This window comes from Phyllobates terribilis, unplaced genomic scaffold (assembly GCF_046119375.1).
Source record: "Phyllobates terribilis strain yellow unplaced genomic scaffold, ASM4611937v1 Scaffold_8__6_contigs__length_399053987, whole genome shotgun sequence".
NCBI lineage: Eukaryota > Metazoa > Chordata > Amphibia > Anura > Dendrobatidae > Phyllobates > Phyllobates terribilis.
The window spans coordinates 133,702,622-133,714,963 of NW_027362768.1; the positions used below are offsets into that span (position 1 = coordinate 133,702,622).

General features: G+C 46.2%; 1 protein-coding gene across 1 annotated transcript in view; it reads left to right on the plus strand.

Annotated features, from left to right (window-relative positions):
- Window positions 1-705: 705 nt before the first annotated feature.
- The window catches only part of LAMC1 (laminin subunit gamma 1), a 111,786-nt gene continuing 100,149 nt past the window's right edge, over window positions 706-12,342 (plus strand). Inside the window, exon 1 of the mRNA XM_073643317.1 lies at window positions 706-1,366. Coding sequence (XP_073499418.1) covers window positions 1,003-1,366 — 364 coding nt within the window. The 5' untranslated portion in view covers window positions 706-1,002. The remainder of the gene's footprint in view (window positions 1,367-12,342) is intronic.

Sequence of the window (12,342 nt, forward strand, 5' to 3'; positions counted from 1 at the left end):
ACTTCTTTAAAGGGGTTATCCACTACTTCACAACCCTTTATTAATGGGCCCAGGGAGGTGGAAAAAAATAACCCTTGCCACTTACCTCCACGGCAGTCAGCGCTGTGTTCCCCGCTGGGTCAACATGCGGGGGCTGTTATGTGAGCACTGCAGCCAATCAATGGCCACTGACTGGCTGCAGTGTTCACGAGATGTCCATGCCCACAAACAGGCGGGGGATGCTGCACTGAGTACAGATCCGTTCCAGAAGGTATTCGTTTTTTCACCCCCGTGGACTTAATTAATTAATGGGCAATTTTATTCTTTTTTTAAATATAATTGAAGCAGCGGCTTATTTCTGGCCATTCGCTTCATCAATTTAGCCTCGCCTGTCATTAACAACAAGTTTTGAATATGACGCCCATGATTATTCTATGGGGGCAAAAGTTAAAAAAAAGTTTTGCAACTTTAAAAACAATGGCAAATAGTTGTAGGGCGATGACAAGTAACTCCATGCTGACCACTAGTGGAATGTTCCACTGCAGATGAAGAGGGTGGGGGTGTTGCTTTGACTTTCTGGGAACCTCCATGGGGACTGTCCGGGTCATCAGACCCCCGTGAAGTTCGTGTCCCGCAGAGAGCGAAGTTTTCCGGAAAGTCCCGAAGTGGCCGGGATCCCGTTGTAACTGATTTACATTGATTCCCAGGCTGCACCGCGTTCTTAGAGCCCCCACCCCGTGTCCTCGTCCGGCCCCTCTATCCTGCCCCATAGAGGAGAGCGCAGCACAGAGTATCCCCCCACCCGGGAGCCGGACCCTGCACCGCCCGCTCCGCTCTCCCCGTGCTGCCGGCCGCTCAGCTTCTCTCTGAGCCGCGGAGAAAGTTTCCTGGGAAGTTGCAGCAGGTCCGGGCAGCGCTGCCACATATGAGCGCAGGCTCCAGCACCATCCCTCCCGGCTGACTGCGACCCTTCCCGGCAAGCAGCCCCTGTGTGCAGCGTACAGCCGTCCCTGTCCCCGGAGGATGCGGCCTCCCGTGCTCCTCGCCCTGCTGCTGCTGCTGGATGCAGCCCGGGCCGCCATGGACGAGTGTACGGAGGGCGGCCGGCCGCAGCGCTGCATGCCCGAGTTTGTAAACGCGGCTTTCAACGTGACCGTAGTGGCCACCAACACCTGCGGCTCCCCGCCCGAGGAGTACTGCGTGCAGACCGGGGTCACCGGCGTCACCAAGTCCTGCCACCTGTGCGACAGCGGCCAGCCCTCCCTACAGCACGGCCCCGACTACCTCACCGACTACAACAACCAGGCGGACACCACCTGGTGGCAGAGCCAGACCATGCTGGCCGGCATCCAGTACCCGCACTCCATCAACCTGACCCTGCACCTGGGTGAGTGTCCCGGGGTGTATACCGCCATGGTGGGCTACCTATATGTCCTGGTGCGTTGCCGCCCTGAGACATCACTGTCGCAAGTTGTCTGCATTTTTTATTTTTTTTTTTAACGACCGGTCCGTGACCTGTGCGCGCTAACTGTAGGATGCAGTCATGTGACCAAAGTGTGACCGCCGTCGTCACCTGTAAAGCCAAACCTGCCAAATTTTTGCTTTCAAGGCGCGCTTTACCTTCCTGGTGTAAGTCGCTCGCGACCTGTCGGATGAGACTTGTTAAGCAGTTCATACCAAATTTCTGGCATAAAACTCCTCAAAATGTTGCACATTCATTTCCAGTTGCGCAGAAATTTTTGAGAGTTTTGGCGCCAGTATCGGCCAGCTCCGCTACTTTATTTGAAAAGTGGTCAATAGGGGTCGAGGGCGACCATACACGACAGAGTCATTGCAATTCACACCAAGAAGTAATGCAAGTTATGACCATTCCCTCCCTGGTGCTCGCTCCTTGGCAGCTAAAATATGCCCCAAATTCATGAAGAGGCGCGTCTTACCCCCACAATGTTCATCAAGACTTGGGTACAAGGAGCTGGTGAATCAGGGGCTGTCGTCTCACCCGTACCCCTATACTGTGAGGGGCGAGTCTTGGTCGTGGCCTGAGGTCTTGTGCCCTCGGCAAGTTTTTGAAGTTTTCTTTCTGCCAGTCATTTCTTGCCATGTACCAGCGCACAATTTTCAGGGAGCTAGTCTGCAAAGAAATGTGCAGCCAGCTGTTTGGGATTGTTCACACATGTCAGCAGGTTCTTACACAGGCAGTGGTGGGCTGGATAGAAGGGTGCTTGTCCCTCAATGAAAATGACACCTTCTTTGTAGAGATGTAATGCGTCAGTCATGAGAAATCTAGTGTAGGACTCCTATGCAAATCAGAATGGAAGTGCACTGGGGGCGTGGCCATGTTTTGTACCTGCGTTTTCCAAGTGTATTGCCACGCCTCCAGTGCACTTCCAGTTTGATTTGCATATGGCTTATACACAAGATATCTCATGACTGATATTGGGTCTTTATTAAAAAAAAATGGTACAAGTGTCTATAGAGCCATGCAATATGTAACAACATGCTGACAGGTTCCCTTTGATGCATAGTATCGCCGAGCGTCTATAGAGCCATGCCATATATAACAACATGATGACAGGTTCCCTTTGATGCATAGTACTGCCAAGTGCCTATAGAGCCATGCCATATGTAACATACTGACAGTTTCCCTTTGATGCATAGTACCGCCGAGCTTCTATACAGTCATGCCATATGTATCACCATGCTGACAGGTTCCCTTTGATGCATAGTACTGCCAAGTGCCTATAGAGCCATGCCATATGTAACAACATACTGACTGTTTCCCTTTGATACATAGTACAGCCCTCTCTTCCCTTCCATGTCACTTGCCCCGGATGTCACATTCTCTCTGGTTTCCTTCCACACTTGATAATTGCATGTGAGCTGCTCTTTCCATATCCTGGGGCCATGTAATACACAACCTCTGTTGTGGACCCCACAATGCACAGTGCTGTGCGCTCTCCCTGCCATGGAGCCCTGCAGTCTGTCACTGCCCCTAACTTCCCCAGCTCCTCACTGCTGCTCTTGTTTTTTCGTACCCCAGTTGTTTTTATCCGCTGTATGTCTTGTTGCATTCTCCATGAGTGTTTTTTTTCTTCCGTGCATTGCTTTCACCCTGTCCTTGGCATCATACAGTTGGCAGCTGACAACCCTCCTGTGAGTCATTGCCTCCTCCCTGACTACCTGTTGCACCCTAGTAACTTTGTGCACAATTGTAAACCCTTTAGCACTCTGTATACCAGTTCTACTTGTTGCTTCCACAATTCCTCTGGTAGAGCTGACACCTTGGCTGATGGGTGCTATAGCCTATGGACACTTCTCAGAATATGCTCCTTATGTGAACATCGCCATAGCACAGTAATCTGTCTTGCTCCGAGTTGTCATTGTGTGCAAAATTGAGTTTTCTCAGCACAATTTGAAAATATTTGCATTATGATTTTGCACGTGGAGTTTCACTGCTGTTACTTACAAAAACTGGATCCATTAGCCCCTGTCCTCATCTGGATGCTAATTTCACTACTACTACACTGAAAGGTCTGAAATCTGCATCAGAAATTGACTTATGATGAGAGCATGTTCACACCTGGCATAAATGTTGCATTTTTTTTGTAGGTGTCAAAACCAAAATACACAATAACATCCCGCAATGTTTTTAATTTTTATTGCAATATTTTAATGTGAATTTGATAGATTTTATTAATGACTTTTTTTGTGCCGAAAAACAATGATTCCACACTTTAGGGTCCGTGCCCACGATACGTTTTTCAAGCGTTTATGCTGCGGAATGTTTGCAGCGTAAACGCTTGGTAATCCTCCCCCCATGGTCCCCATTGAAATTCCTCACTTTCAATGCCGATGCTGCGGATTTTTCCGCAGCGTTTTTGATGCGCTCAAAAATCCGCAGCATGTTCATTATTTGTGCGTTTACGCATTCGGAATTGCCATCTACAATGCATTAGAAAACGCATGGCAATTCCGCATGTGCAAAACGCGCAAAAAGCGCGTGTCAAATTACGCACTTGTTTTTCTGGGCAAGGAGATGCAGAAATGAAGCAGAAATTTTCTGCTTCATTTCTGCATCGTGGGCACATAGCCTTAAAGGGACTGTCAGCACAGAATGACAAGTACAGGCGCTCGATGCTTCCCAGCGGGCCAATCTCTTATATACACCTTCCCACCTGATTGTTTTCCCTCAATCTCCACGCCTCCTTCATTGATTAACAGATCTCGATTTATAGGGCCAGAAAAGGATGTAGATAGGTGGAAACCAAGCAAGTGGTAAATGATTGGCCCCACCGTGAAGCATTGAGCGCCAGTACTGGGTTTAAACACTCATTCTGTGCTGACAGTCCCTTTAAAGCACAATTAGGCTGTGTGCCCACGATGCGTTTAAGCAGCGGCAATTCCGCTGCAGAAATGCTTAAAAAACGCTTGGTAGAAGGCCTGCCACGTTCCCCAATGATAATCCGCATGTGCTGTGCACATGCTGCGGAAATTTCCGCTGCGGGTTATCATTGCGGAAAAATCCGCAGCACTACCAATTATTTTGCGGAAGCCGCCATTGAATTGCATTGGAACGATTGGATTCCGCATCACTGCATATGTAGATGCGCATTCCTCGCGTTTCAATGTGCGGATGGTACCCGGGTTTGGAGGACAGGAGACTCTCCTCCGGACCCGGGTACCATAGTACCTGTAAAAAAAAAAGAATAAAATGAAAAATAAATATGATACTTACCTTCTGATGGCCCCCGCTCTCCTTGTCTTCACTTGCCGGCAGACCGCAGTGGACTGAAGGACCTGCGCTAACGTCATAGTCATGTGACGGCAGGTCCTTCATTGTACCGCGAGCTGCCAGCAAGCCAGGACGGAGCGGAGCAAGACTGCGGGGGCCATCAGAAGGTAAGTATAGATTTACTTTTTTATTCACCATTCTTTACGGTCACAGTATATAAATCCATGCCTTTTGCATGGATTTATATAGCGTGACCAAGTTGTCAAGCACTTTTCCAAGTGATGCTAGAATCGCTTGTCAACCCGCATGCAGAAATGCAGGTGAAGAACGCTTCACATCCGCATGTCCCTGGCAGGAAAAACACATGTACAATCCGCATGTACAATCCGCATGTACAATCCGCATGCGTTTTTTTCTGCCAGGGAGATGCAGAAACGCTCAGGAAAAAATCCGGAGTATTTCTGCATCGTGGGCACATAGCCTTACGGTTTTACATGCGCTTCTACGAGCTTCCAATAGAAGATGTGCACACTTTTGAGTTTTTGCAGCAGGAAAAAAGCTGTGTAAAATGCATTTGTGTTTGATGCGTTTTTACTTGCATTTTTTTCCCCCATTCATTGAATGGGTGAAAAATGCTGAAAGAATTGACACGCTGTTCTTCTTTTTTAGTAAGCGACTAAATGATTAAGGCCGTAATTGAGGCCGAAACGTCTTACCACTGTCGCCGTGCACCTGGGTTTGAACAAATTGTCTGTGTATCAATAAATGTTTTTGCATTCACAACTTCTGAGCGTGCGATGAATTGAATTTTCTGCAGATTTGAAGAGACACCTTGATAGTTCAAATTTGCTAGTAAAAAAAAAAAAAATCTGAAATCTCATGTACAGGCAGTTTTGGAAGTCTCATTCAATTTGCTGGTACTCTAAAATGCTGCATTTCTTTTTTGATGCAAAAACGCAATGTGTGAAATAGCTCTTAATCGTCAATCTGCAGATTTTCCATCCCATATAGGAAAACAAGAAAAACTTTCACATGATGTAGAACCTGTGTGAAGGCCTATTAGGATATGTGCACATGGTCGGTATTGGCAGCGCTCTGAACGCAGCATATTGTATGCTGCGTCCAAAGTGCTGCACGCAGGCGAATCCGCATGTGTTCATTGAACCATGAGGATTCACCGCATTCTATACATTACATTGATATAATTTCTCTTGCGGAGAGACACATAGTTGGCATGGGATTTCTTGAAATCCCATCCACTATGTTATAACATCTGTCCGCTGCGGATTGCACACAGCGCAATCCGCAGCAATTACTGATCGTCGGCACATACCCTTACTGCTGTGAGCATGCAGTGCTTCACACATCGTGATTTTGGTTAAGAATTTTGGGTGCACCGAAATTCCACAGCAGAGTCTAGGCAAGCGGGGTCTAGCAAACCCCATTCACTTGCTGTGGAAATGCAGTGAGTTTTCATCTTTGGTTCCATTCATAGTAAAACCCTACGATATTTTTTTTCCCGCCAGAAAAATCTTGTGAAGAATCGTCCTTGTGCACTAGCACATGCTCTCCAATTTTTAATTTATTTATTTTACTTGCTCATATAGCGCCATTAATTCCACAGCACTTTACAGACATTATGGGCACTGTCCTCAATTGGGCTCACAATCTACATTCCCTATCAGTATGTCAATAGAGTGTGGGAGGAAACCAGAGAACCCGGGGGAAACCAACGCAAACACGGGGAGAACATACAAACTTGCAGATGTTGTCCACGGTGGGATTAAACCCAGGACCCCAGCGCTGCAAAGCAACAGTGCTAACCACTGAGCCACTGTGCAGGTGACCAATTGGTCTGTTTACTGCACATGGACTAAAAAAAGTTAGTGTGAATATCCCTTTAGGCTTGAGCTACATGTGTTGGGCGCCAACATTTGTGCAACTTAATAAGTTGCACGCAAGTCGCAGCTGCAGTGAAGTCTATAATGAGTAAATCACCTGTGACCAGCAGCAAAAAATCCGACATGTTTGGAAACCGTCTACGACTGCCTCAGTCTGGGTAGGTCGTAATAGGAAATTTTTAGATGTGATGTCACAATGTGATCTTAGTGTCGGGCTACACATGTAGACTTTACTGAGTGCGAACATAGTCTTATATTTCTCCTTCATGTGGGATCTGATCTCAGTCCTTGCAAAAAAAAGAAAAAAGTCGGCGTCAGACCTACTAACAGGGCTCCGTGAAGCCGTCCATAATGAATGAGCTCCTGATTATACCTTTGTGTAATTAGACCCTTTTAATATTTTTCCTTTTACTGAAGAAGCAATTGAATGGCTGGTGCAGAAAATAGCACCTGGGGCTGTGTGAGTGAGCGCACCATCTGCCAGGCCGCCCGTCCTCTGCTCGCCCCGCCTGCCATTAAAGGTGAATGAACCATGAGTTTGAAGTGTGTTACTAGTCCGGACGTGAGTGTACATTTTAATACATAATATTTTGGGGATTGTTAATGTCTGTGATATTTTTAGGAACTTTTTGAAAGATCAGTTTATTTTCTGCCATTGTTGGAACAATTACGTAGATGCACTGTAAGAATAGTATCATCTTCAAAGCCATCGTCCTGCCCTTATCGCAAAGATACGGAGCTCCGAAATCATCTTATTTTGTCTACCCTCCGTGCTTTTTCCTGCTGGACCTTTCTGTGCACTCGCTGAACTTTTACTGAACTCCTCTCAATAAAAATTCTTGAGCTAATATATCTGGAAGCAGCAAAATTAAATCTGATCTGACTGATGAGGGCATTGATTAGCATTAGTTGCTTTTTACAGATAGAGATTTGTTCTAGTCCACCCCCCCCAAAAAATGTATAATATTGATCAAGGAGATACAATATATCACTTTTTATGGCGTTTCTTCCTAATTTGCCTGATGCTATCTTCTTTTTCTCGCCACTGGTTCTAATACTTGTATCAAATTGAAATAGAAAATTGACACTGATGATCATGTGGTTCACTTGTATTTTGATATGAGCTGCAGTATAAAGTATTAGGGACAGATATAGATGTATTTGACTGGTGGAACTGGCTCGTAAGGTTCAGTATTTTATACAATCCAGAATGGCCTCTACATAGAAGTCTGTTACCAAATTTTAGTACTGGGAAAAGTAATATTTGCTTGTTGAGATGTGTCTTGAATTGTTAGGAGGACTTGGTAGACCTTGCTCATTTGCTTGTTTTTTTCTGGTATTCTTTAAATTGAGTCTGTCCACACAAAATGACTGTTCAAACCAAGTACAGGCGCTCTGTGCACCATGGCGTGGCCAAATAATTAAGTGCACCCTTCCCACCTGCTTGTTTTCCATCGATCTCCACACCCTGCTTCTTTGATAGTTTTCGCTTTAAAGAGTCAGAGAAAGAAGATATAGATGGGAAAACAAGTGGGTGGGAAATGTTTGGCCACACCAAGGGTGCACCGAGCGCCCGTGCTTGGTTTGAACAGTCATTCTGTACTGGGCTGAGTTCCTTTTAAGGCACAGTTGAGGTTTTCTTTGTTTTCGGGTGGGCTCTGGTTATACAAGAAAATAGTTTTCCGATATTAGTATTTGTAATTTACAACCACAAGTATGTACGTTCACTAAATATTGGCCGCTGTTGTCATTTTTCCCTATAAGGAGGCACCCAGAGGTACGGAAATCTCATTCAGGTTTCTTACGGATCCTTAGACCCGCTACTGAGTTGTATTAGGACGTCCCTGCTTTTGTTACAGGTAGAACATGTTCCCATTATAGTCTACGGGGCTGTTCACATGTCTGAGTCACGGATCAAAATCACTCGCACAAGTCTATGGGCCAGTGAAAATCATAGGCAACACACAGATGGCATGTGTCCATGACTAACATTGTAACAGATAGGGGAAATTTTGCAATTATCCCCCATCGGTGATGAATTCCTGTTGGTAAAAATTGAAATACTGACAACTCCTAATTCAAAACACTGATAAATGTAAAGCGCCATGGAATAAATGGCGCTATAATAATAATCTGTATTTTTTTTTTTGATAGATTATATTACTAGTTGATCATTTAAAGGCTCTTTTACATGATCCAATGTAATCTGAATGGGGATGGACGATTATTACTACGATCGCTCCCCTAGGCTGCACAGTGACGTGGACATGGGGCATTGATTGGAAACCAGAGTTCGATTTTCGGTCTTTGTGACGTCTGTAACTCCAGACATGATGGATAATTTCCGCTGTGGTTCTTGCTGCAAAAATCAGCATTTGTTACGTGCTGATTTTGCTGTGGATTTCATCCTATGTATTGCAAGTAGAGATGAGCGAATAAATTCGCAGCAGCAAGGTCGGACTGCTGTGCCAAGGGCCCACCAGTTACCAACTCCAGGGCCCCACTTTTCAGCTACATGCAAATGTGACATTATCCTCAATCACAAATTTATACACTGCTCAAAAAAATAAAGGGAACACTAAATCTGAATGAATGAAATATTCTCATTGAATACTTTGTTCTGTACAAAGTTGAATGTGCTGACAACAAAATCACACAAAAATCATCAATGGAAATCAAATTTATTAACCAATGGAGGCCTGGATTTGGAGTCACCTCCAAAATTAAAGTAGAAAAACACACTACAGGCTGATCCAACTTTGATGTAATGTCCTTAAAACAAGTCAGAATGAGGCTCAGTATTGTGTGTGGCCTCCACGAGCCTGTATGACCTCCCTACAACGCCTGGGCATGCTCCTGATGAGGTTGCGGATGGTCTCCTGTGGGATCTCCTCCCAGACCTTGACTAAAGCATCCGCCAACTCCTGGACAGTGTGTGGTGCAACGTGACGTTGGTGGATGGAGCGAGGCATGATGTCCCAGATGTGCTCAATCGGATTCAGGTCTGGGGAACGGGCGGGCCAGTCTATAGCTTCAATGCCTTCATCTTGCAGGAACTGCTGACACACTCCAGCCACATGAGGTCTGGCATTGTCCTGCATTAGGAGGAACCCAGAGCCAACTGCACCAGCATATGGTCTCACAAGGGGTCTGAGGATCTCATCTCGGTACCTGATGGCAGTCAGGCTACCTCTGGCGAGCACATGGAGGGCTGTGCGGCCCTCCAAAGAAATGCCACCCCACACCATTACTGACCCACTGCCAAACCGGTCATGCTGAAGGATGTTTCAGGCAGCAGATCACTCTCCACGGTGTCTCCAGACTCTGTCACGTCTGTCACATGTGCTCAGTGTGAACCTGCTTTCATCTGTGAAGAGCACAGGGCTCCAGTGGCGACTTTGCCAATCCTGGTGTTCTGTGGCAAATGCCAAGCGTCCTGCACGGTGTTGGGCTGTGAGCACAACCCCCATCTGTGGACGACGGGCCCTCATACCACCCTCATGGAGTCGGTTTCTAACCGTTTGTGCAGACACATGCACATTTGTGGCCTGCTGGAGGTCATTTTGCGGGGCTCTGGCAGTGCTCCTCCTGTTCCTCCTTGCACAAAGGTGGAGGTAGCGGTCCTGCTGCTGGGTTGTTGCCCTCCTACGGCCCCCTCCACGTCTCCTGGTGTACTGGCCTGTCTCCTAGTAGCGCCTGCAACCTCTGGACACTACGCTGACAGACACAGCAAACCTTCTTGCCACAGCTCGCATTGACGTGCCATCCTGGATGAGCTGCACTACCTGAGCAACTTCTGTGGGTTGTAGAGTCCGTCTCATGCTACCAAGAGTGTGAAAGCACAACTAACATTCAAAAGTGACCAAAACATCAGCCAGAAAGCATTGGTACTGAGATGTGGTCTGTGGTCCCCACCTGCAGAACCACTCCTTTATGGAGGGTGTCTTGATAATTGCCAATAATTTCCATCTATTGTCTATTCCATTTACACAACAGCATGTGAAATTGATTGTCAATCAGTGTTGCTTCCTAAGTGAACAGTTTGATTTCACAGAAGTTTGATTTACTTGGAGTTATATTCTGTTGTTTAAGTGTTCCCTTTATTTTTTTGAGCAGTGTATAAAAATGAACTCTGTAGATTATTAAATGAATAAGATTCTGCCTTTGTCTGTACGTAGTGATTCAAGTATATTGTGCCATAGCGGCCCACCGGAGGATTCTCCGGTTCACCCGTGTGCCAGTCCAAACCTGCAGGGCAGTATTTAGTTGCCGCTGGACTGGAGCCCTGCGAAGTGTCTATAACTTGACGGCATCCTCCGCTCTTCTTTTGATTAGCCGGACGTGATGTCGTATGTGCGTCGCGCTGCAATGAAGACGTCGCCAGGCAGACTATTCAAAAGTAGAGCCATAGATGCTGTCATTTAAGAGGCAGTTCACTGAGCTTCTGTCCAGCAGCCATGAATTATTGACCTGTTACCTGCAAATCAATTTTCTCATCTCTAAGGGTACATGCACTCAGAGTGCAATACTCCTCAAAAACTTAGGTGCTTCTCAGTTTCTGCTCCGAAAACTCAGCAAAAAGACTCCCGTGTTGCCATAGCCTAATTGCAAGCGGTGAAATCCAGTGTTTTTCCGCTTGAGAATGAACATACTGTGAACTAGAAAATATTTTGGGTGTTTTTTTTTTTTTGTTTTTTTTTAAAAAACTCACCCATTTGTATCGCAACTTATTCAGTGCAGCAAATGTCACATCTGAATTTACCCCAATACATTTCATAAATGTGCAGCCTGTAAATTGCTCCCGTCGAACCGATCCTTGTCTCAGTAGCTCCAGACAGAAGTTTGAATAACTTCGCCTTTTCATGGTTTTATTTTGAGATTTTCAAATCTGGGATATATAAAAAAAAATTAGCGGCTTTGGTTTGGAGAAACTGAACATAAAGAGGAATCACTGTATATGATGAAGTCGTCTTCTAGGTATGACCACGATTCTTAGTAGCTCAGGAACATGTAGTTAATAACAGATTGTGAGGATTAAAAGCAGACTTCCTTCTGGTCTCCTGGCTCCGAGGCAAATACTTTGTAGGTCTCACATTTTGTTTGTATTGGTTAATTGTGTATGTATTACCAAGAGGGTAAATCATCTCCTTCTTGTGGCTTTGAACTGAGCAGTTGAGATCTGTGAGGCTGTGCTGGACCCTGCGAACATCAAGCGTTTACTTATTGCTGGGGCATCTGTAGACTGAGCTGTCAGTTGCAGGTGGTGCCTCACTCAGCCGGGGCGCGCAGATTCCACTTTTAGATTTTTTTTTTTCCTGGGAATGTCTGGAAATCTTAGCAGTAGCCAGGGAAGATCTCCCAACATGTATGCTGATGTGTTTATAGGCTTGAATATGGTGCTGTTGTTGTGACGGTCTGGGCAGTCTGACCACCGCTCCTTGAATGTGGCGCTGTTGTTGTGACGGTCTGGGCAGTCTGACCACCGCTCCTTGAATGTGGCGCTGTTGTTGTGACGGTCTGGGCAGTCAGACTACTGCTCCTTGAATGTGGCGCTGTTTACCACCGCTCCTTGAATGTGGCGCTGTTGTTGTGACGGTCTGGGCAGTCTGACCACCGCTCCTTGAATGTGGCGCTGTTGTTGTGACGGTCTGGGCAGTCTGACCACCGCTCCTTGAATGTGGCGCTGTTGTTGTGATGGTCTAGGCAGTCTGACCACCGCTCCTTGAATGT